At 48.5% G+C, this 26,041-nt stretch overlaps 1 protein-coding gene across 6 annotated transcripts in view; it reads left to right on the forward strand.

Moving 5' to 3' along the window:
- Positions 1–26,041, forward strand: part of LOXL3 (lysyl oxidase like 3) — a 258,654-nt gene that overhangs the window by 138,719 nt on the left and 93,894 nt on the right. For all 6 annotated transcript variants that reach the window (XM_073586838.1, XM_073586837.1, XM_073586839.1 and 3 more), the window contains 2 exons: positions 3,065–3,299; positions 3,381–3,561. In XM_073586838.1, the coding sequence (XP_073442939.1) occupies positions 3,065–3,299; positions 3,381–3,561 (416 nt within the window). The remainder of the gene's footprint in view (positions 1–3,064; positions 3,300–3,380; positions 3,562–26,041) is intronic.

A 26,041-nucleotide genomic window follows, 5' to 3' on the forward strand; every position in this document is an offset into this window, starting at 1 on the left:
CAGCATTGTCCTTCGCTGCTCTTCCAGCATTGTCTATTCTGCTCTTCCAGCATTGTCCTTCGCTGCTCTTCCAGCATTGTCCTTCTCTGCTCTTCCAGCATTGTCCTTCTCTGCTCTTCCAGCATTGTCCTTCTCTGCTCTTCCAGCATTGTCCTTCTCTGCTCTTCCAGCATTGTCCTTCGCTGCTCTTCCAGCATTGTCCTTCGCTGCTCTTCCAGCATTGTCCTTCGCTGCTCTTCCAGCATTGTCCTTCGCTGCTCTTCCAGCATTGTCCTTCGCTGCTCTTCCAGCATTGTCCTTCGCTGCTCTTCCAGCATTGTCTATTCTGCTCTTCCAGCATTGTCCTTCTCTGCTCTTCCAGCATTGTCCTTCGCTGCTCTTCCAGCATTGTCCTTCGCTGCTCTTCCAGCATTGTCTATTCTGCTCTTCCAGCATTGTCCTTCGCTGCTCTTCCAGCATTGTCCTTTGCTGCTCTTCCAGCATTGTCCTTTGCTGCTCTTCCAGCATTGTCCTTTGCTGCTCTTCCAGCATTGTCCTTCTCTGCTCTTCCAGCATTGTCCTTCGCTGCTCTTCCAGCATTGTCCTTCGCTGCTCTTCCAGCATTGTCCTTCGCTGCTCTTCCAGCATTGTCTATTCTGCTCTTCCAGCATTGTCCTTCGCTGCTCTTCCAGCATTGTCCTTCGCTGCTCTTCCAGCATTGTCCATCTCTGCTCTTCCAGCATTGTCTATTCTGCTCTTCCAGCATTGTCCTTCGCTGCTCTTCCAGCATTGTCCTTCTCTGCTCTTCCAGCATTGTCCATCTCTGCTCTTCCAGCATTGTCCTTCTCTGCTCTTCCAGCATTGTCCTTCTCTGCTCTTCCAGCATTGTCCTTCGCTGCTCTTCCAGCATTGTCCTTCTCTGCTCTTCCAGCATTGTCCTTCTCTGCTCTTCCAGCATTGTCCTTCTCTGCTCTTCCAGCATTGTCCATCTCTGCTCTTCCAGCATTGTCCTTCTCTGCTCTTCCAGCATTGTCCTTCTCTGCTCTTCCAGCATTGTCCTTCTCTGCTCTTCCAGCATTGTCCTTCTCTGCTCTTCCAGCATTGTCCTTCGCTGCTCTTCCAGCATTGTCCTTCGCTGCTCTTCCAGCATTGTCTATTCTGCTCTTCCAGCATTGTCCTTCGCTGCTCTTCCAGCATTGTCCTTCGCTGCTCTTCCAGCATTGTCCTTCTCTGCTCTTCCAGCATTGTCCTTCGCTGCTCTTCCAGCATTGTCTATTCTGCTCTTCCAGCATTGTCCTTCGCTGCTCTTCCAGCATTGTCCTTCTCTGCTCTTCCAGCATTGTCCTTCTCTGCTCTTCCAGCATTGTCCTTCTCTGCTCTTCCAGCATTGTCCTTCTCTGCTCTTCCAGCATTGTCCTTCTCTGCTCTTCCAGCATTGTCCTTCTCTGCTCTTCCAGCATTGTCCTTCTCTGCTCTTCCAGCATTGTCCTTCTCTGCTCTTCCAGCATTGTCCTTCGCTGCTCTTCCAGCATTGTCCTTCGCTGCTCTTCCAGCATTGTCCTTCGCTGCTCTTCCAGCATTGTCCTTCGCTGCTCTTCCAGCATTGTCTATTCTGCTCTTCCAGCATTGTCCTTCGCTGCTCTTCCAGCATTGTCCTTCTCTGCTCTTCCAGCATTGTCCTTCGCTGCTCTTCCGGCATTGTCCTTCGCTGCTCTTCCAGCATTGTCTATTCTGCTCTTCCAGCATTGTCCTTCGCTGCTCTTCCAGCATTGTCCATTGCTGCTCTTCCAGCATTGTCCTTCTCTGCTCTTCCAGCATTGTCCTTCGCTGCTCTTCCAGCATTGTCCTTCGCTGCTCTTCCAGCATTGTCTATTCTGCTCTTCCAGCATTGTCCTTCGCTGCTCTTCCAGCATTGTCCTTCGCTGCTCTTCCAGCATTGTCCTTCGCTGCTCTTCCAGCATTGTCCTTCTCTGCTCTTCCAGCATTGTCCTTCGCTGCTCTTCCAGCATTGTCCTTCGCTGCTCTTCCAGCATTGTCCTTCGCTGCTCTTGCAGCATTGTCTATTCTGCTCTTCCAGCATTGTCCTTCGCTGCTCTTCCAGCATTGTCCTTCTCTGCTCTTCCAGCATTGTCCATCTCTGCTCTTCCAGCATTGTCCTTCTCTGCTCTTCCAGCATTGTCCTTCGCTGCTCTTCCAGCATTGTCCTTCTCACTCTTCCAGTACTGCCATGTTCCTCTCTTCCATTATGGTCTTTCTCTGTCCTTCCAGTACAACCCTTCTGCTTAAGTACATTTCTTTTTAACCTTATTTCTCCAGTACTTCTCATTTATGAAGAGATCTTTATGATTTGTGGGATTGGGGATTTTTGTATTCCCGTTCTGGTGAGTATTCTGAGCACTCATACAATGGTTCTGTCTCTACAAAGGACTGAGAAGACCTCAGATAGCTTTCATTCTTTTTATCATTGTTTCTTCATTAGTTCTAGTTGAGGTTTTAGACGCCTTCATATTTTTTTTTTAACCTCTGTTTCCAGCAGTCCTGGTAACTTCTCTGAGTGTTTCTGCTTTTTCATCCTCATGTATGGCAGAAGGCAGGTGAGAATAGACACCCAGGGCTTCAAGGCTTCTTTAATCTGTCTCAGATTGTCTTGTGAGATCTTCAGTGATTAATCACACACTTCACAAACGGAGACAAGTGAATCAATCGCTGTTCCCCCGATCCATCAGCCTAAAACGGTAGGATCACTTTGTGAAAGATTTCACAATCGTACAGATGGAAGCGTATTGATACTGAGTCCTGCGAAGACTACTGAGCTGGGTGATGGCTTTGTCTTTACTTACAGGTACATTTGACCATATCTTTCTTTAGGTTAGATATTGCTCATCCTTTTTTGGTTGGTATTTCACATCAGTACTTGTGGGACTCGCTCCAAAATACAGAAGATGTGTATTTCTGGTTTCCTCTTACAATACTGATGCAAGGAATGCAAGTATGAAAGTTTTCTGAGTGCCATGTTGTCCTGGTTGGGCTGCGCTGGTTCCTGGTGCTCAGGTTGATCATTATTCTCTCTGTGACTCTCCTGCAGGCTTTATCTGGACAGACAGAAGCCGTCATTCCGCTTGCACTCAGTGAAGTGCTTGGGCACTGAGGTCCACTTGTCTCTGTGCCCTTTTGAAGTCTACAAGGTGAACAACTCTGCAGCGTGCCGGGACGGGGGCCCAGTGGTTATAAGCTGCACTCTCGGCTCTGTATTTGCAGCTCAAAACACAGCACAGACGGCAATAAAGAAGAAGAAAATCGTGCAGGAGGCACAACGGGAGGTCAGCAATTGTAAGGAGTCACTGGGCGAACTCAGTGCTTCACTATGTGCCCTCACTGTCCAATTCTTCTCTGTCCTACAGGAAATCATCAGACTGAAAGGAGGTTCTCGCCCTGGGGAGGGTCGTGTTGAGGTTTTGAAGAATGGTCAGTGGGGCACTGTGTGCGATGACCGCTGGGACCTGCAGGCAGCCAGTGTGATTTGTAGAGAGCTGGGCTTCGGAAGTGCCAAGGAAGCCTTGACTGGTGCTCGCATGGGTCAGGGTGAGTGGTGTCCAGATAAGTAGTGGTGGTCCCTCCATTCCCAAAGTGAATGTCCCAGGTCAGCCGTCACCAAGCTGCGTACCACATCTCTCATCCTGAGGCTGGTAGAGCGCGTAGACCATAGTAATAGTTGGTGATGCTAAAGTATAACCTAAGATGGTGCAGAATAGCTGAGAGAGGAAGACTACACGCTGTCCTTAAAGCAGATGTCCCCACATCATACACCTGTCCATGTAGTGATAACGTCTGGTGTCATGTGCAGCCAGCCTGTGGCTGAGGTGTACCGACAATCCACCTCCATTAAGACCATGACCTTCTAACCAATAGTATTCCCATATTTGGCTTTTGTGGTGGAGACCATGTCCCAGAGAGATGGCTGCATCAGACTCCATGGCAAAATGTCAAGTCCAGCAAAAAAAGGAGGAGGAGACCCTTCCCCTCTTTATTTCCAATTCAGCAGTTAAAATCCATCTTGCAAACCTCCAAGTAAAGGGACAGGTGCAATAACTGCATGTTTCCAGGGCTCCAAGCATCCCACATAGCCAGTGATGCAAGACCAGAAATACAGCATGCTGATTACACGTCAATAACACATGGACTAAAATCGCATACAAAACTTGTGATAATAATTGTGGGGCTTTAGTAATAATAATGGGTCACTTCTGGATGTAAACCTAATCCTAGGGAAGTTCACATCTCCAGGTGAAAAATCCCAAAAGCCTGGGCACAAGTAACGTTTCCTTCCCTGGTACCTCCCGGGACACGTCTTTTACCAGTGTCCATCCCAAATGTACAGACATGATTAGTTCTCCAGCGATTGACGTCAGTAAAGTCCTCGCTGCTCAGGATCTACTGCATCGACTGTTGGGTACATCGTTTTTGCCCTGGTCTTCTGTTAAGAGCACGTCCTGTGCATCCTACATGCATAAGATTGCATCCTGTACATTCAGCCATATGTTGGACGTATCACAGGTCATATGATCAATGATTGAATACTTTTTGTAGTTTTGAGAGTCATAAATCCCTTACTTTTTCTGGTATCTTTACACATTTTGCAGGGATTTTCTCCTCACTCAAACCTTCTATTAAGTGTTTCTGTGATTTATTGGCCTTTTCTGGATTTTACAGGCCTGGGGATAAGTTCTTGTCGATGGTGTCCTCGATCCCACCCTGCAGCTGCCATTCAGAACAGTTGAGGATCTTCATTGACTCCTGGCAGATGCTTCCACCCTACTTCTCTCATCATGACACATCGGTCCCCACACGTCAGCACCGCGGTCGTCCTGGAATCAGACTGTGTAATCATTTTACCAAACATCAAATCCTTTGGGTTTTTTTTTCTGACTAACGAAATGACTGGCCGGAAAAATGAATGAATGACTCCTGTTCCTACATAAAACTTAGAAGGGTTCTGCTCGTCTGTGTTTAATCCTAGGCCTAATGGAAAGGAGAAGAATTAGCCAGGTCAAAGAGCGAAGTGAGCAATGCACAGTGCTGTATAATATGATGATGGCAATATAATAAGAGAATGAACACTGTGATGGGAGACATCAATACACCCTCGGGATGCCGCTTTCTTGCCTCCATCACCGACTCTGTTAGGTTCTCATGAGCGTCCCCAGAGGCTAAGAACAAGAAGACAAAAAACCACTTTCAGACTCTGAGGGAACCTCTGTGAGCAGCGCCGGTCTAAGCAACATCTGGAGCCATCGCTGCTGGCCGACATCCTGAGTCTGAGCTGTAATGAGCTGCATATGTGGAGGTGACATCACCACATCACTGAATCCAGGAAAATGCCCGATCATTCTCTGGTCAGGGCCTGCGGTGTGACCAACATGAGGTGTAAGAGACAGAAACACAGTAATCTGTATATACACATAAATACAGGATTGTGCACAAGGTTCAGGCAGGTGAGGAGACATACTGTGAAGCAAAAATGGACATGTATGGAAGAATGAGGAGTCCTGGAGCTGATGACCTGGCCCCAGAGCCTTGATCTCGCATCATCCAGTCTGGGATCACCTGAAGAGACAGAACGATCCGCACGAGCCACATACACAGAAGATCTGGGGGTCATGATCCGGTCCCGGAGCCGTGATCTCACATCATCCAGTCTGGGATCACATGAGGAGAAGGATCCGCACAAGCCTCATACACACATACACAGAAGATCAGGGGGTGATGATCCGAGCCCGGAGCCCTGATATCACATCATCCAGTCTGCCTGGGATCACATGAAGAGAGAAGAATCCGCACAAGTCTCATACATAGAAGATCTGATTGTGATGATCCAGCCCCTGAGCCCTGATCTCACATCATACAGTCTGCCTGGGATCACATGAAGAGACAGAAGGATCCGCACAAGCCTCATACACACATACACAGAAGATGAGTGTGTGATGATCTGGCCCCGGAGCCCTGATCTCCCATCATCCAGGCTGCCTGTGATCACTTGGAGAGACAGAAGGATCCGCACCAGCCTCATACACAGAAGATCTGGGGGTGATGATCCAGCCCCTGAGCTCTGATCTCACATCATCCCGTCTGTCTGGGATCGCATGAAGAGACAGAACGATCCGCACAAGCCTCATACACAGATCTGAGGGTGGTGATCTGGCTCCGGAGCCCTGATTTCCAAGATGTTTGTCACAACCTCCTACCAAGATCTTCCATAACCTGCATACAAGTGACGAGTGACCAAGAAGATCTGCTCAAACAATAGAAACAACAAGGCACTCAATAGTAAGTCTCTGTCAGGTGCACAAGTAGGGTATAGAGCCCGTTCATAAGAGTAGCAGTAAACTTGGCACTCAGAGTTGGTTGAAAAAGAAGATTCAAATTTTATTGGCATCCAGGTGAAATTAAATTCTAAATGTTTTCGGTCTAACATAAGACCTTCATCAGAGAATCTCTTTAAGATTACTGGATGCTGTTTCATGGGTATGGGTTAAATAGCGCTAACAGCTTAAGCGACAAGACGTCACATTGAATTGCGCTGTGATGATGGCTCCTAAGGCGTGCGGTCTGCACCGCTAGGTTAGAATAGCGCTAGGGGTATAGCGACATCCATCGCTGCGGTATTGCGCTGAAGATGCCTCTGCTGGCGGGCGGGCAGTACCGCTGTGTGGGGAGGAGGCCACTGCTACTCTGCTGCTACACTCAAGAAGATCTGCTCATCAGAAATAAAGGATACCTTACCTGAGAAGAGCTGAATACCAAATCCAAGAAATGTGAATACGGACCAGAAAAAATTATTTATTTTTCTTGCACCATTGATTTCAAGGGGTTGTACATGTGAGGAGTTGCAGTGTTTGAGGCGGGAGATGAAGGAGGCGGCCATAGCTTGGATGTGCAGGACAGGGCCGAGTCAAGGGTAACTCCAAGGCAGCGGACTTCTTGATCTGTGGAAAGGCTGGTGTCCTTAATTGTGATAGATCAGTACAAGGGTTACATCTCTCCTGCTCACAAATCCTTTCCAACATCCAACGTGTAGGGACATCACACAACACAACAGTTGGTGAGCTGGAAGCTGTAAACGCTGCTCAAGCACGTCAAGGGCGGCTGAAGCTGTAACTGACTTTCTAAAATGGGCACACAGGCGGCGTACTTTCACAAGCAGATCTGGCAGCTCTGGGTAGCTTTTGAGAAACCGGTGAACCACGAGGTTAAACACATGGGTTAGGCATGGTACGTTTGTGAGCTCGCCTTGCTTCAGAGCTGCCACCAGGTCCTGGCCAATGTCACACACAACCATGCCTGGCTGTAGGTTCAGCCTTTTCAGGCACACAACTGCATGCTCTTTCAGAGCTGTCCACAACTCTTCAGTATTGTGCGGTTTGTCACCTAAGCATATTCGCTTCAGTACAGCCTGTTGATGCTTGGCTGAGGCAGTGCTGCAGCGCTTCCAGCTTTTGACTGATGTGGTCATTTCAGAGATGGAGGCTGAAGAGGAGGAGAATGAGGTGCAGGAGCTGTAGACTGTGGGGGCAACCCTGATTGATGTAGGGCCCGCAATCCTCGGCGTCGGGAGGACATGGTCCATCCCAAGTTCCAATTGGGTCCCAGCTTCCACTATGTTAACCCTGTGTGCCGTCAGCGAGATGTACCGTCCCTGCCCACAAGCACTTGTCCACGTGTCCGTGGTTAGGTGGACTTTCCCAGTAACTGCATTGTTGAGGGCACGGGTAATGTTGTGGGACACGTGCTTGTGTAATGTCGGGATGGCACACTGGGAGAAATGGTGGCGGCTGGGGACCGAGTGAAGAGGGACAGCCACCGCCATCAGGTTGCAGAAAGCTTCTGTTTCCACGAGCCTAAAAGAAAACATTTTGAGCACAAGCAGATGAGTAATGTGTGAATTTAGTAGTATGGCCTGTGGGGCGTTGGATGCGTATTTGTACTTACGTTCCAAGGACTGGACTATGGACAACTGAACGCTGCGCTGGGACGTGGACTTGCTGGATGATGGTGCTAGTTGAGCGTGTGCAATGACAGATGCAAGGCAGGAGGCATCTTCACATGCACCATGGACAGTGGAAGAAACAGTGGTGTCACCCACAGACACTGTTCCTGGACCCTGGGGTTCGGCCCACAAAGTCGAGTGCTTTGCTGCCATGTGCCTGATCATGCTGGCTGTGGTCAGGCTGGTAATTTTGCTCCCCTGCTGATACAGACTCGGAAAGACCTAACAGTTGTATTGGCAACTTCCGTCGTGTTGGTATTACGAGGCACACTCCTTCTTCCTGCCTGTTGGGGTGCTGCGCCTCCCTCCCTCTTTCTGTTGCTGTCCTCACTCTGCATGCTCTCCTGCCAGTTTGGGTCACTTACTATATCATCCACCACCTCAGATTCCACTTCCGCACCCTGGTCCTCCTCCTGACTTTCTGGCAATTGTCTTTATCATCGTCCCCCTCTTGTGACATGTTACCACCGTGACCTTCGTGTGACCGTGGCTGCTCAAATATTTGAGCATTGCTACGTGCGATCTCATCTTGCCCCGCTTAAAGTGGACCAGGAGACAGGCACGAATCTATAAATGCAAAAGTGAACAGCTCTTCGTAGTGTCCAAGTGTGGGATCAGTTGTCTCTGGGCATTCAGCATGGTGAGAGGAAGGAGGATAAGGGTGAGGAATATGTGGTCCAGACTGACGGCTACTCAGACTTGACTGTGTGGAAGACAGGGTGGCGGCGGTGGTGGCAGAGTGACTGGAAGCATTAGCCGCTATCCAACCAACAACCTTTTGACACTGCTTAGAGTTCAATAGTGGTGTGCTGCTGCGGTCCCCTAGTAATTGGGACAGAAAGGTGGGGCGAGAAGATGTGGATGTTCCTTGTGGCCCAACTTCAGCTTGCTCACGGCCTCGGCCTCTGCATGCACCATCACGTCCACTTCCCCATCCCTTGCCACGCACCTTGCCCATATGAAATGGAGTACAATATTTTCCATGTTCACTACAAATGGCTGAATTGGTAGCGAACATACATGTGATCCGTGTGCGGGAAAACCATAGTTTAAAATGATAGAAAAAAATGGAGTCCGGCTCAACAGGACTGGATTTTCCTTTTCTTTTGCAAAAGAAAATATAGTGCATACAAAAGAAAAATGTACATGGTCGACGTGACCCAGTCGATGCGTTTCGACTGCATTAAGTATTCTTACTCAGGGAGAGAAGATGGGAGAAATAGTGAGAGGAGATGTGAAAAGGAGATGGGAGAAGGCGTTATGAGAAGAGAGAGGAGATGGCAGAAGGGAAGAAGATGTAAGGAGGGAGAGGAGATGGGTGAAGGAGGGAGAGGAGATGGGAGGAGAGAATGATGGAAAAGGAGATGTGAGGAGGGAGAGGAGATGGGAGGAGAGAATGATGGAAAAGGAGATGTGAGGAGGGAGAGGAGATGAGAGAAGGAGGGAGAGGAGATGGGAGAAGGAGAGAATGAGGGAGAAGGAGATGGTAGGAGATGTGAGGAGGGAGAGGAGATGAGGGGAGATGGGAGAGGGAGGGAGGGGAGATGGGAGAGGGAGAGAGAGGAGATGGGAGGGAGAGGAGATGGGAGAGGGAGGGAGAGGAGATGGGGGAGGGAGGGGGAGGAGGTGAGAGAAGGAGGGAGGGGAGATGGGGGAGGGAGAGGAGATGAGAGAAGGAGGGAGAGGAGGTGAGAGAAGGAGGGAGGGGAGATGGGTGAAGGAGGGAGAGGAGATGGGAGGAGAGAATGATGGAAAAGGAGATGTGAGGAGGGAGAGGAGATGGGAGAAGGAGAGAATGATGGAAAAGGAGATGGTAGGAGATGTGAGGAGGGAGAGGAGATGAGAGAAGGAGGGAGGGGAGATGGGGGAGGGAGAGGGAGAGGAGATGAGAGAAGGAGGGAGGGGAGATGGAAGGAGGGAGGGGAGATGGGAGAAGGATATCAGAGAAGGATGGAGAGGAGATGGGAGAAGGAGGGAGAGGAGATGGGAGAATGCATTGTGAGAAGAATAGAGAGGAGATAGCAGAAGGAAGGAGAGAGAAATAGGAGAAGATGTTTGAAGGAAGGAGAGGAGATGGGTGAAGGCGTTATGAGACGAGAGAGGAGATGGCAGAAGGAAAGTAGAGAGAAATGGGAGAAGATGATGTGAGGAGGGAGAGGAGATGGGTGAAGGAGGGAGAGGAGATGGGAGTAGGAGTGATGGAAAAGGAGATGGTAGTAGATGTGATGAGAGGAGATGGGAGGAGAGAAGGAGGGAGAGGAGATGGGAGGAGAGAATGATGGGAGATGGCAGAAGGAGGGAGGGGAGATGGGAGAAGGAGAGATGGGAGAAGGAGGGAGAGGAGATGGGAGAAGGAGGGAGATGAGAGAAGGAGGGAGGGGAGATGGGAGAAGGAGGGAGGGGAGATGAGAGAAGGAGGGAGAGGAGATGAGAGAAGGAGAGAGGGGAGAAGGAGGGAGAGGAGATGGGAGAAGGAGGTAGAGAAGATGGGGAGGAGGGAGGGGACATGGGAGGAGGGAGAGGAGATGGGAGAAGAGATTGGTGAAGGAGGGAGGGGAGATGGGAGAAGGCGTTATGAGAAGAAGAGAGAGGAGATAGCAGAGGGAAAGAAGGAGAGAGAAATGGGAGAAGATGTGAGAAGGAAGGAGAGGAGATGGGTGAAGGCGTTATGAGACAAGAGAGGAGCTGGCCGAAGGAAAGAGAAATAGGAGAAGATGTGAGGAGGGAGAGGAGATGGTTGAAGGAGGGAGAGGAGATGGGAGAAGGAGAGAATGATGGAAAAGGAGATGGTAGGAGATGTGAGGAGGGGAGATGGTTGAAGGAGGGAGAGGAGATGGGAGAAGGAGAGAATGATGGAAAAGGAGATGTGAGGAGGGGAGATGGGAGAAAGAGGGAGGGGAGATTAGAGAAGGAGGTAGAGAAGATGGGAGAAGGAGAGAGGGGAGATGGGAGAAGGAGAGAATGATGGAAAAGGAGATGGGAGAGATGAGAGAAGGAGGGAGGGGAGATGGGAGAGGAGATGGGAGAAGGAGGGAGAGGAGATGGGAGAAGGATGGAGGGGAGATGGGAGAATTAGGGAGGGGAGATGGGTGAAGGAGGGAGAGGAGATGGGAGAAGGAAGGAGAGGAGATGGGAGAAGGCGTTATGAGACGAAGAGAGAGGAGATAGGAGACAGAAATGGAAGAAGATGTGGGAAGGAGAGGAGATGGGTGAATGCGTTAGGAGAAGAGAGAGGAGATGACAGAAGGAAAGAAGATGTGAGGAGGGAGAGGAGATGGGAGGAGAGAATGATGGAAAAGGAGATGGTAGGAGATGTGAGGAGGGAGAGGAGATGAGAGAAGGAGAGCTGGGAGAAGGAGGTAGAGAAGATGGGAGAAGGAAGGAGAGGAGGTAGGGGAGATGGGAGAAGGAGGGAGGGAAGATGGGAGAAGGAGGTAGGGGAGATGGGAGAAGGATATCAGAGAAGGATGGAGAGGAGATGGGAGAGGAGATGGGAGAAGGAGAGAATGATGGAAAAGGAGATGTGAGGAGGGAGAGGAGATGAGAGAAGGAGAGATGGGAGAAGGAGGTAGAGAAAATGGGAGAAGGAAGGAGAGGAGGGTGGGGAGATGGGAGAAGGAGGGAGGGAAGATGGGAGAAGGAGGTAGGGGAGATGGGAGAAGGATATCAGAGAAGGATGGAGAGGAGATGGGAGAAGGAGGGAGAGGAGATGGGAGAAGGAGATGGGAAAAGGCGTTATGAGAAGAAGAGAGAGGAAATAGCAGAAGGAAAGAAGAAGAGAGAAATGGGAGAAGATGTGAGGAGGGAGAGGAGATGGGAGGAGGGAGAGGAGACGGGAGGAGAGAATGATGGAAAAAGAGATGATAGGAGATGTGAGGAGGGAGAGGAGATGGGAGAGGAGATGGGAGAAGGAGAGAATGATGGAAAAATAGATGGTAGGAGATGTGAGAAGGGAGAGGAGATGAGAAGGCGGGAGGGGAGATGGGAGAAGAAGGGAGAGGAGATGGGAGAAGGAGGCAGGAGGGAGGGGAGATGGGAGAAGGAGAGAATGATGGAAAAGGAGATGGTAGGAGATGTGAGGAGGGAGAGGAGATGAGAGAATGAGAGAGGGGAGATGGGAGAAGGAGGGACAGGAGACGGGAGAAGAAGGAAGAGAAGATAGGAGGAGGGAGGGGAGATGGGAGAAGGAGGGAGGGGAGATGGTAGAAGGATATCAGAGAAGGATGGAGAGGAGATGGGAGATGGAAATGGGAGAAGGAGATGGGAGAAGGCGTTATGAGAAGAAGAGAGAGGAGATGGCAGAAGGAAAGAAGGAGCGAGAAATGGGAGAAAAAGATGTGAGGAGGGAGAGGAGATGGAAGAAGGAGAGAATGATGGAAAAGGAGATGGTAGGAGATGTGAGGAGGGAGAGGAGATGGGAGAAGGAGGGAGATGAGAGAAGGAGGTAGAGAAGATGGGAGGAGAGAGAGGAGATGGGAGATGGAGATGTGGGAATGAGGGAGAGGAGAGAGGGGAGAAGAAGGGTGAGATGAGAGGAGGAGGGAGCCCATCTTGTTTTAGCACAAACGATCCGAGGTTAAGGAGCAGGTCTGCCGATGAGGTCAGGAGGTAAAAGGGAGGGTGAGATAGACATTTGTATGAAGAGTGCTGGGGTCTGGGGGTAGTGAAGGAAAGTAAGGATTAGTGGAGCAAAACCTGTAGGAAGAGATGTAAGCATGGTGAAAACTCAATGTGGGAGATGGAAGCACAGCTAACACTGAGTGTAGCTCATATCTTCTGGTAACTTGTGTCACATTACTGGAATATTTATTATAATGTCATTACAAAAGTGAAAATCCAGAAATCCCAGGGAGTAATTTAAAAGTTCATCTTTAACCTATATTCTCTAAAAACACCATAAAGGAAAAATAGAAAATATTAAAATCATGTGAATAACGTGTTTCAAACTGCACTGGTCCTTAATCCTCCGTGCAGTGTAAGTTGTTTTTTTGCAATATCTCTAATGTGCACTTAAAAGCTGCACTTGAGAAGATGCACTCAGAGACCGAGGTCAGAGATTAAGGTCAGAGACCGACGTCAAAGTCTAAGGTCAGAGACCGACCTCAGAGAAAGAGGTCAGAGACCGAAATCAGAGATTAAGGTCAGATATCAACGTCAAAGTCTAAGGTCAGAGACCTCTTGGTCCAAATGAATACACCTATAATTGCACATAAAAGATACCAGGTGAACCCAAGAGGCAGAATCCGCAGGGAAACACGTCAGACAATTAGAGAAATAGGATAAATGAACAGACAGGTGTGAATACAAAACAGACAAACCAGAAATAGAAAAATGAAGAGGAAGGCGTTCCAGCTACTTAAAACATAGTGATGAGGGATCAGAATCCTTGTATTAGGTGGATGCATACACAGAGAATAAGAAGTCTACGACACGTTTCGCTCTTAAACAGGTCTTTGTCAGATGTAAATGCCAGCATGAGAGCGTTATAATGCACACGGACCTCTCCGAGACGCTTTATTCATCACACGACTCAGTCCTAGGTCCTGACAGACACATTCACATCCCCAAACTGATACATTGCGCCGACATGCTGTGAACATAAAAATACATCTTCCACATTTAAATAATCTATTTAAAAAGAGAGATAATCCCTCATCAGTAATGAAGCCTAATTTCATTCTTTTGTTTAGACCTCCAGGATATCTAGATTATAGATCCAAAAAGCCCAGTCTGACAGTTTATACACTGCGGATGTTCGAACTTTGGGAATTATTAGAGATATTCAATGTTTTCCCTACTTGGGCATATTTACACCTTTTACATTCAGATGTCAGAGCTCTCCTGGTTACTACAGTAATTGCCTATGGTCGGAGCTCTCCTGGCTACTACAGTAATTGCCTATGGTCGGAGCTCTCCTGGCTACTACAGTAATTGCCTATGGTCGGAGCTCTCCTGGCTACTACAGTAATTGCCTATGGTCGGAGCTCTCCTGCCTACTACAGTAATTGCCTATGGTCGGAGCTCTCCTGCCTACTACAGTAATTGCCTATGGTCGGAGCTCTTCTGGCTACTACAGTAATTGCCTATGGTCGGAGCTCTCCTGGTTACTTCAGTAATTGCCTATGGTCGGAGCTCTCCTGCCTACTACAGTAATTGCCTATGGTCGGAGCTCTCCTGGCTACTACAGTAATTGCCTATGGTCGGAGCTCTCCTGGCTACTACAGTAATTGCCTATGGTCGGAGCTCTCCTGGCTACTACAGTAATTGCCTATGGTCGGAGCTCTCCTGGCTACTACAGTAATTGCCTATGGTCGGAGCTCTTCTGGCTACTACAGTAATTGCCTATGGTCGGAGCTCTCCTGGTTACTACAGTAATTGCCTATGGTCGGAGCTCTCCTGCCTACTACAGTAATTGCCTATGGTCGGAGCTCTCCTGGCTACTACAGTAATTGCCTATGGTCGGAGCTCTCCTGGTTACTTCAGTAATTGCCTATGGTCGGAGCTCTCCTGGTTACTACAGTAATTGCCTATGGTCGGAGCTCTCCTGCCTACTACAGTAATTGCCTATGGTCGGAGCTCTCCTGGTTACTTCAGTAATTGCCTATGGTCGGAGCTCTCCTGGTTACTTCAGTAATTGCCTATGGTCGGAGCTCTCCTGGTTACTACAGTAATTGCCTATGGTCGGAGCTCTCCTGCCTACTACAGTAATTGCCTATGGTCGGAGCTCTCCTGGCTACTACAGTAATTGCCTATGGTCGGAGCTCTCCTGGCTACTATAGTAATTGCCTATGGTCGGAGCTCTCCTGGCTACTACAGTAATTGCCTATGGTCGGAGCTCTCCTGCCTACTACAGTAATTGCCTATGGTCGGAGCTCTCCTGGTTACTACAGTAATTGCCTATGGTCGGAGCTCTCCTGCCTACTACAGTAATTGCCTATGGTCAGAGCTCTCCTGGCTACTACAGTAATTGCCTATGGTCGGAGCTTGGAGCTCTTCTGGTTGCTACAGTAATTGCCTATGGTCGGAGCTCTCCTGGCTACTACAGTAATTGCCTATGGTCGGAGCTCTCCTGGCTACTACAGTAATTGCCTATGGTCGGAGCTCTCCTGGCTACTACAGTAATTGCCTATGGTCGGAGCTCTCCTGGCTACTACAGTAATTGCCTATGGTCGGAGCTCTCCTGGTTACTTCAGTAATTGCCTATATTCGGAGCTCTCCTGGTTACTACAGTAATTGCCTATGGTCGGAGCTCTCCTGGTTACTACAGTAATTGCCTATGGTCGGAGCTCTCCTGCCTACTACAGTAATTGCCTATGGTCGGAGCTCTCCTGCCTACTACAGTAATTGCCTATGGTCGGAGCTCTCCTGCCTACTACAGTAATTGCCTATGGTCGGAGCTCTCCTGGCTACTACAGTAATTGCCTATGGTCGGAGCTCTCCTGCCTACTACAGTAATTGCCTATGGTCGGAGCTCTCCTGCCTACTACAGTAATTGCCTATGGTCGGAGCTCTCCTGCCTACTACAGTAATTGCCTATGGTCGGGGCTCTCCTGGCTACTACAGTAATTGCCTATGGTCGGAGCTCGGAGCTCTTCTGGTTGCTACAGTAATTGCCTATGGTCGGAGCTCTCCTGGCTACTACAGTAATTGCCTATGGTCGGAGCTCTCCTGCCTACTACAGTAATTGCCTATGGTCGGAGCTCTCCTGGCTACTACAGTAATTGCCTATGGTCGGAGCTCTCCTGGTTACTACAGTAATTGCCTATGGTCGGAGCTCTCCTGGTTACTTCAGTAATTGCCTATGGTCGGAGCTCTCCTGGTTACTACAGTAATTGCCTATGGTCGGAGCTCTCCTGGTTACTACAGTAATTGCCTATGGTCGGAGCTCTCCTGCCTACTACAGTAATTGCCTATGGTCGGAGCTCTCCTGCCTACTACAGTAATTGCCTATGGTCGGAGCTCTCCTGCCTACTACAGTAATTGCCTATGGTCGGAGCTCTCCTGGCTACTACAGTAATTGCCTATGGTCGGAGCTCTCCTGCCTACTACAGTAATTGCCTATGGTCGGAGCTCTCCTGCCTACTACAGTAATTGCCTATGGTCGGAGCTCTCCTGCCTACTACAGTAATTGCCTATGGTCGGGGCTCTCCTGGCTACTACAGTAATTGCCTATGGTCGGAGCTCGGAGCTCTTCTGGTTGCTACAGTAATTGCCTATGGTCGGAGCTCTCCTGGCTACTACAGTAATTGCCTATGGTCGGAGCTCTCCTGCCTACTACAGTAATTGCCTATGGTCGGAGCTCTCCTGGCTACTACAGTAATTGCCTATGGTCGGAGCTCTCCTGGCTACTACAGTAATTGCCAATGGTCGGAGCTCGGAGCTCTTCTGGTTGCTACAGTAATTGCCTATGGTCGGAGCTCTCCTGGTTACTTCAGTAATTGCCTATGGTCGGAGCTCTCCTGGCTACTACAGTAATTGCCTATGGTCGGAGCTCTCCTGGCTACTACAGTAATTGCCTATGGTCGGAGCTCTCCTGCCTACTACAGTAATTGCCTATGGTCGGAGCTCTCCTGGCTACTACAGTAATTGCCTATGGTCGGAGCTCTCCTGGCTACTACAGTAATTGCCTATGGTCGGAGCTCTCCTGGCTACTACAGTAATTGCCTATGGTCGGAGCTCTCCTGGCTACTACAGTAATTGCCTATGGTCGGAGCTCTCCTGCCTGCTACAGTAATTGCCTATGGTCGGAGCTCTCCTGCCTGCTACAGTAATTGCCTATGGTCGGAGCTCTCCTGCCTGCTACAGTAATTGCCTATGGTCGGAGCTCTCCTGCCTGCTACAGTAATTGCCTATGGTCGGAGCTCGGAGCTCTTCTGGTTGCTACAGTAATTGCCTATGGTCGGAGCTCTCCTGGCTACTACAGTAATTGCCTATGGTCGGAGCTCTCCTGGCTACTACAGTAATTGCCTATGGTCGGAGATCTACTGGTTACTACAGTAATTGCCTATGGTCGGAGCTCTCCTGGCTACTACAGTAATTGCCTATGGTCAGAGCTCTCCTGGCTACTACAGTAATTGCCTATGGTCGGAGCTCGGAGCTCTTCTGGTTGCTACAGTAATTGCCTATGGTCTGAGCTCTCCTGCCTGCTACAGTAATTGCCTATGGTTGGAGCTCTCCTGGTTGCTACAGTAATTGCCTATGGTCGGAGCTCTCCTGGCTACTACAGTAATTGCCTATGGTCGGAGCTCTCCTGCCTACTACAGTAATTGCCTATGGTCAGAGCTCTCCTGGTTACTTCAGTAATTGCCTATGGTCGGAGCTCTCCTGGCTACTACAGTAATTGCCTATGGTCGGAGCTCTCCTGGCTACTACAGTAATTGCCTATGGTCGGAGCTCTCCTGGCTACTACAGTAATTGCCTATGGTCGGAGCTCTCCTGGCTACTACAGTAATTGCCTATGGTCGGAGCTCTCCTGGCTACTACAGTAATTGCCTATGGTCGGAGCTCTCCTGGCTACTACAGTAATTGCCTATGGTCGGAGCTCGGAGCTCTTCTGGTTGCTACAGTAATTGCCTATGGTCAGAGCTCTCCTGCCTACTACAGTAATTGCCTATGGTCGGAGCTCTCCTGCCTACTACAGTAATTGCCTATGGTCGGAGCTCTCCTGCCTGCTACAGTAATTGCCTATGGTCGGAGCTCTCCTGGCTACTACAGTAATTGCCTATGGTCGGAGCTCGGAGCTCTTCTGGTTGCTACAGTAATTGCCTATGGTCAGAGCTCTCCTGCCTACTACAGTAATTGCCTATGGTCGGAGCTCTCCTGCCTACTACAGTAATTGCCTATGGTCGGAGCTCTCCTGCCTGCTACAGTAATTGCCTATGGTCGGAGCTCTCCTGGCTACTACAGTAATTGCCTATGGTCGGAGCTCTCCTGCCTACTACAGTAATTGCCTATGGTCGGAGCTCTCCTGCCTGCTACAGTAATTGCCTATGGTCGGAGCTCTCCTGGCTACTACAGTAATTGCCTATGGTCGGAGCTCGGAGCTCTTCTGGTTGCTACAGTAATTGCCTATGGTCAGAGCTCTCCTGCCTACTACAGTAATTGCCTATGGTCGGAGCTCTCCTGCCTACTACAGTAATTGCCTATGGTCGGAGCTCTCCTGCCTGCTACAGTAATTGCCTATGGTCGGAGCTCTCCTGCCTACTACAGTAATTGCCTATGGTCGGAGCTCTCCTGCCTACTACAGTAATTGCCTATGGTCGGAGCTCTCCTGCCTGCTACAGTAATTGCCTATGGTCGGAGCTCTCCTGGCTACTACAGTAATTGCCTATGGTCGGAGCTCGGAGCTCTTCTGGTTGCTACAGTAATTGCCTATGGTCGGAGCTCTCCTGCCTGCTACAGTAATTGCCTATGGTCGGAGCTCTCCTGGCTACTACAGTAATTGCCTATGGTCGGAGCTCTCCTGGCTACTACAGTAATTGCCTATGGTCGGAGCTCTCCTGGCTACTACAGTAATTGCCTATGGTCGGAGATCTACTGGTTACTACAGTAATTGCCTATGGTCGGAGCTCTCCTGGCTACTACAGTAATTGCCTATGGTCGGAGCTCTCCTGGCTACTACAGTAATTGCCTATGGTCGGAGATCTACTGGTTACTACAGTAATTGCCTATGGTCGGAGCTCTCCTGGCTACTACAGTAATTGCCTATGGTCGGAGCTCTCCTGCCTACTACAGTAATTGCCTATGGTCGGAGATCTACTGGTTACTACAGTAATTGCCTATGGTCTGAGCTCTCCTGCCTGCTACAGTAATTGCCTATGGTTGGAGCTCTCCTGGCTACTACAGTAATTGCCTATGGTCGGACCTCTCCTGGCTACTATAGTAATTGCTTATGGTCGGACCTCTCCTGGCTACTATAGTAATTGCTTATGGTCGGACCTCTCCTGGCTACTATAGTAATTGCTTATGGTCGGAGCTCTCCTGGCTGCTACAGTAATTGCCTATGGTCGCAGCTCTCCTGGCTGCTACAGTAATTGCCTATGGTCGGACCTCTCCTGGCTACTACAGTAATTGCCTATGGTCGGACCTCTCCTGGCTGCTACAGTAATTGCTTATGGTCGGACCTCTCCTGGCTACTATAGTAATTGCTTATGGTCGGAGCTCTCCTGGCTGCTACAGTAATTGCCTATGGTCGCAGCTCTCCTGGCTACTACAGTAATTGCTTATGGTCGGACGTCTCCTGGCTACTATATTAATTGCTTACGGTCGGAGCTCTCCTGCCTACTACAGTAATTGCCTATGGTCGGAGCTCTCCTGGCTACTACAGTAATTGCCTATGGTCGGAGCTCTCCTGGCTACTACAGTAATTGCCTATGGTTGGAGATCTCCTGGCTACTACAGTAATTGCCTATGGTCGGAGCTCTCCTGGCTACTACAGTAATTGCCTATGGTCGGAGCTCTCCTGGTTACTACAGTAATTGCCTATGGTCGGAGCTCTCCTGGTTGCTACAGTAATTGCCTATGGTCGGAGCTCTCCTGGTTACTACAGTAATTGCCTATGGTCGGAGCTCTCCTGGTTGCTACAGTAATTGCCTATGGTCGGAGCTCTCCTGGCTTCGTACTCCAAGGCACCCTTGACCAAAACTGGAGGAGGAGGGGACTGGACTGGATGAATTGGGGAGCGGTACATCTTGAGGAGGGAGTTGTGGAAAACATTGGGTATTTTAAAAGACTGAGGGAGCTTTAAACGAAAGGCTACCGGGTTAATTACTTCTAATATCTCATAGGGACCAATAAATCTGGGACCCAGTTTGGCAGATGGTACCTTAAGCTTAATGTTCTTGGTAGACAGCCAAACTTTGTTCCCAACTCCCAGGTGCGGCCCCTTGGACCGCCGTCTATTTGCGGCCGATGCCTGTTTGACCTGTTCACCTCCGACCAGATGGTCCTTAAGTGATGTAGGGATTTCTCTACCCCCGGGAGCTCTGACATCATAGCCGAAAATGATCCAAAACGTGGGTGCAAACCATAATTGCAGAAGAACGGGGTGGTTTTGATGGATTCTTGGTATTGGTTATTTAGGGCGAATTCGGCTAACGGGAGATGTTCCACCCAATCGGACTGATGTTCCGAGACATAGCAGCGGAGATACTGCTCTAGGGCCTGGTTGGTGCACTCAGTTTGACCATTGGTCTCAGGGTGGTAAGCAGAGTAGAAGGATAATTCAACGCCAATGCGTTTGCAGAATGCCTTCCAGAATTTAGAAACGAACTGGGTACCTCGGTCGGACACGATATTCACCGGAGCGCCATGCAGTCGTATTACATGAATGACGAACAACTTACTCAAAGTTTCTGAATTAGGTAGTCCAGACAGGGGAACGAAATGGCACTGCTTACTGAACCTGTCCACCACCACCCAGATACATGTCTTCCCTTCTGAGGGCGGCAGGTCAGTAATGAAGTCCATGGAGATGTGGGTCCATGGACTCTCTGGGGCGAGCAAGGACTGGAGCCAGCCGGCAGGCCAATTATGGGGGGACTTGGCGCGAGCACAGGTTTCGCAAGCTAGTACTTAATCTTTACAGTCCTTAACCACCTTACGCCACCAAAAATTCCTAGTCACTAGTCTGGCGGTATTATTGACACCAGGATGACCTGCCAGGACAGAGTCATGCGACGCCTTCAGAACTTGTAGACGAAACGAGGCTGGAACGAACAATTTCTGGGGGGGCGTCGTGTCCGGGGCTGGTTCTGAGGACCTACGGATCTCCTCCAGAAGGTCCAGAGACACTGCCGACACAACAATCCCATTGGCCAGTATTGGAACTGGTTCCGAGTCCTGAGCCTGTGAGGGGCAGAAACTAAGAGAGGGCATCAGCCCTTACATTTTTAGTCCCTGGACGAAACGTGATCACAAAGTTAATCCTTGAGAAGAACAAAGCCCACCTAGCCTGCCTAGGATTCAGTCTTTTAGCTGACTCCAAGTAAGTCAGGTTCTTGTGATCTGTGATCACTGTAACCTTGTGTTTAGCACCTTCGAGGAAGTGGCGCCATTCCTCGAAGGCCCACTTTACGGCCAACAATTTCCGATTCCCTATATCATAATTTTTCTCAGTAGGAGAGAATTTTCGGGAAAAGAAGGCACATGGACGGAGTTGAGTGAGGCAGTGCCTTGGGAAAGCACTGCCCCTACTCCAGCCTCAGAGGCATCAACCTCTACCACAAAGGGGCGGTCTAGATCAGGCTGGATTAATATTAGGTTGACAGAAAAACAATCCTTTAAAACAGAAAATGCCTGAAGTGCCTCTGGCTTCCAATTAACCACGTCAGCCCCCTTCCGGGTCAGATCCGTGAGCGGTTTGGCGATCTCAGAGAAGCCTTTGATGAATTTACGGTAGTAATTAGTAAATCCCAAGAATCGCTGCAGCGCTTTTAGAGTTTTGGGTTGCACCCATTCTCTAATGGGTCGGATCTTGGCAGGATCCATGCGGAACCCCTTAGCAGAAATCATGTACCCCAAAAACTGTACCTCCTCAGCCATAAAAACACACTTCTCCAGCTTTGCAAATAGAGAATGTTCTCTAAGTCTCTGGAGCACAGAACGGACATGTTGCGCGTGTGTAAGAACATCAGCGGAGTAGATCAGGATGTCATCTAAATAAACCACTACATATAATAATAAATTGTATTTCTATAGCGCTGACATATTCCGCAGCACTTTACATTCCAGAGAGGACTTGTACGGACGATACACATTACAGCCTAACAATAATCACATAGATTATAACAAATACCAAGAGGAATGAGGGCCCTGCTCACAAGCTTACAGTCTATGAGGAAAAAAAGGGAGACACGAAAGGTGGGTGGTAACAGCTGCCCTGATTGTATGGACCAGCCATAATGTTAAGTGTGTATCAGTACAGACACAGAGGGCTAATGTGGGAGCATGTGGGAACATGATGCGGGTAACCTGGTTATGGTAAAACTTTGCCACACAGGTATAGATTAGGTTAATATGTTGAGGCAATAGGCCAGTATGAATAAATGCGTTTTCAGAGCACGCTTAAAATTGTGGGGATTGGGGACTAATCGTATTGACCTGGGAAGTGCATTCCAAAGAATTGGCGCAGCACGTGTATAGTCTTGGAGACGGGAGTGGGAGGTTCTGATTATTGAGGATGCTAACCTCAGGTCATCAGCAGAACGGAGGGCGCGGGTAGGGTGGTATACTGAAACAAGGGAGGAGATGTAGGGTGGAGCTGAGCTATGGAGGGCTTTGTGGGTGTGGGTAATAAGTTTGTACTGGATTCTGGAGTGGATGGGTAGCCAGTGTAATGACTGGCACAAGGTAGAGACATCGGTGTAACGATTGGTGAGGAATATGATCCTGGCTGCAGCATTCAGGACAGATTGGAGAGGGGAGAGTTTGGTAAGAGGGAGACCGATTAGAAGAGAGTTACAATAGTCGAGACGAGAATGAATAAGAGAAACAGTAAGAGTTTTTGCAAACTCAAAAGTAAGAAAAGGTCGAATTCTAGAAATGTTTTTGAGGTGCAGATGACAAGAGTGAGCCCGTGATCGAATGTGGGGGGCAAAGGAAAGCTCGGAATCAAGTATGACCCCAAGACAGCGGGCATGTTGCTGGGGAGTAATAGTGGAGCCACACACAGAAATGGCAATGTCGGGTATAGGTACATTAGTAGAGGGAGGAAACACCAGGAGTTCAGTCTTTGACAGGTTCAGTTTCAGATATAGTGAGGACATGTTAGACACAGCGTTTAGACAATCGCCGGTGTTTTCTAGAAAGGCTGGCGTGATGTCAGGAGAAGAAGCGTATAATTGGGTGTCATCAGCATAGAGATGGTACTGGAAATCAAATCTACTGATTGTTTGACCAATAGGGGCAGTGTACAAGGAGAAGAGGAGGGGGCCTAGGACTGATCCTTGAGGAACCCCAACAGTAAGGGGAAGGCGAGAGGAGGATGAACCGGCAAAGGAGTGGTCAGAGAGATAGGAGGAGAACCAGGAGAGAACGGTGTCCTTGAGGCCAATGGAACGGAGCATAGTGAGGAGGGGAAGAGTCTTGAGGAGATCATTTGCATATTCCCAGTGCCTTCTGGGATAAGTGAAGAGTCTCCGCGAGCTCAACGATCACTGGGTTTTGGCCGTTGCAGCTGAAAAGAGGAAATCGGAAAACCAGGGGAAGAGTCTTGAGGAGATCATTTGCATATTCCCAGTGCCTTCTGGGATAAGTGAAGAGTCTCCGCGAGCTCAACGATCACTGGGTTTTGGCCGTTGCAGCTGAAAAGAGGAAATCGGAAAAACCTCGCGCCTATCGGCGTGCGAATTTGGGCTCATCTTTCATCGTTTTTAAGAAATCTCAAGATGGAAGAGGCCAGGAGCCATTTGGTGAGCTGCATTTCTTGCTACATGTTCACAGACTTACCAGTGGAAAAGCCAAACTTCACATGCCACAAATGCAAGCTTGTGTCCCTGTTGGAGGAAAAGTTGCAAAATCTCGAAGAGAGGTTAGCTACGTTGAAGATCATTAAGGAAGGTGAAGAGTTCTTGGACAGAGCAGAATTATCTCTTCATGTTACAGAAAGAGAAGAAATTCGAAGTGCACCTGAAGAAACAGAGGAATGGAGACATGTGACCCAGAGAAGCAGGAGGATCAGGAGGCAGTCAGCACCCATACTGCTCAGAAACCAGTACCAGGCTCTCACGCAGGAAAACGATGAAGAAATACATCAGGATAAGACTTTGCCAACAAGCAGCAACCTTGTACGCCTTCAGAGTCCTCCTGGATGGAGAAAGAAAAATGTTATGAAGAAGAAACGGAGAGTGGTGGTCATGGGGGATTCCCTGTTGAGAGGAACAGAGGCCGCTATCTGCAGACCGGATATAACTTCAAGAGAAATGTGTTGTCTTCCAGGTGCAAAAATTAAAGATGTGTCTGACAGGATATCAGGACTCTTCAGACCTACAGATGACTACCCATTCCTGCTACTACATGTGGGGACAAATGACACTGCAAGAAACGACCTGGAAACCATCTGCAGAGACTTTGAAGACTTAGGTAAGAAAGTGAAAGAACTGGGAGCGCAGGTGGTCTTCTCTTCCATCCTCCCAGTGGATGGCCATGGAACAAGGAGGTGGAATAAGATTCTGCAGGTGAACAACTGGCTACGTCGATGGTGCCGTCAGCAACGATTTGGATTTCTGGATCACGGAGTGAACTACTTATACGATGGACTACTTGCTAGAGATGGGGTGCACCTTACGAAGACTGGTAAGCATGTATTTGGAAGTCGCCTTGCTACACTTGTAAGGAGAGCTTTAAACTAGAACAACATGGGAAGGGAAGCAAAAGACCAGAAAAAGCCATACACCTGACAAATGCTATTGAGAACTCTGCTATTAGAAGTGGAAAGGAAGAACAAAGACGAAAGAATCTAATTAATAAAAATATTGGAGAAAGAGAAACCAATCACAAACTAAAATGTTTCTATACTAATGCACAAAGCATGGGCAACAAACAAGGAGAATTGGAACTACTAACACAGGAAAAGAAATATGATGTCATTGGAATCACTGAAACTTGGTGGGACAATACACATGATTGGAATACAAGACTAGAAGGATACAACTTATTTGCAAGAAACAGACTTGATAAACGAGGAGGAGGTGTCGCATTGTATGTTAGAAACGCGTATATCTGCACAGAGATTGAAGCTTCAGAGACTGGGAGTTCTGTGGAAACTGTTTGGGTAAGAATACAAGGACAGAACAATGGAAAGGACACCATTGTAGGCATTTACTACAGGCCGCCTGTGCAAGCTGAAGCTATGGATGAACTCTTTATGCATCAAATGGCCAAGTTCTCCAAAAAATATGACATAGTTGTCATAGGAGATTTCAACTATCCAGACATTTGTTGGGAATCTCTCTCAGGCAAAACTAACAGGTCAAGGAAATTCTTATCCTCTCTTGCTGACAACTTTATCTTCCAAAAGGTAAGGGAGAAAACAAGGGGAACTGCTACCTTGGATCTAATCCTTATAAACAGGGAGGAAATGGTTGAGGAGGTAAAAGTGGCTGGGACCCTAGGAGGTAGCGACCATGCTATTTTAGAATTTTGGATAACTAGAGGCGGAAGACCTGTGAAGACTCAGACGTCAAGGTTAGATTTCAGAAAGGCAGATTTTAAGGGATTCAGAAAGAGAATTGGAGGGATCCAATGGCTGGATATCCTTAAAGACAAAAATGTCCAGGAAGGATGGGAAATCTTGAAAAATGAAATTCTCAAAGCACAGTTGTTAACAATTCCGAAAAGAGGGAAGAATAGGAAGCAGTTAAGGAAACCAGGATGGATGAACACAGAACTTAAGCACATGCTAAAAAGGAAGAAAAAAATGTTTATAAAATGGAAAGAGGGAGGCATATCTAAAGAAGAATATAATGCTGTCTGCAGAACCTGCAGGGCACAAATCAGATTAGCTAAAGCTGAAAATGAATTGAGGCTTGCAAGAGATGTCAAAAGCAATAATAAAGGATTTTGGGGATATGTCAAAAGTAAAAGAAAAGTCAAAGATGCTATAGGATTTTTACAGGATGAAAATGATGCAATGGTAAGACAGGATGTTGAGAAGGCTGAACTTTTAAATTCCTATTTTGCATCTGTTTTCTCTCAGAAAGGAAATGTAACATCAACTGTTATTCACTGTCCTATTAAGGGAATAGAAGAATCCAGGATATCTATAAACAGAAAGATAGTGAGGAAACACTTAGCTAGCCTAAATGAATTCAAGTCTCCAGGTCCAGATGAATTACACCCCAGAGTACTGAAGGAGATAGCAGAAGAAATTTTTGAACCCCTCTCCATAATCTTTGAAAATTCTTGGAGAACAGGAGAAGTGCCAGAAGACTGGAGAAGAGCAAATGTTGTTCCTATCTTCAAAAAGGGGAAGAAGGTGGACCCAGGCAACTATAGGCCGGTGAGTCTGACTTCTATACC

Source organism: Dendrobates tinctorius, unplaced genomic scaffold, assembly GCF_039654945.1.
Source record: "Dendrobates tinctorius isolate UK_male_01 unplaced genomic scaffold, ASM3965494v1 ptg000096l, whole genome shotgun sequence".
In the NCBI taxonomy this organism is placed as follows: Eukaryota; Metazoa; Chordata; class Amphibia; order Anura; family Dendrobatidae; genus Dendrobates; species Dendrobates tinctorius.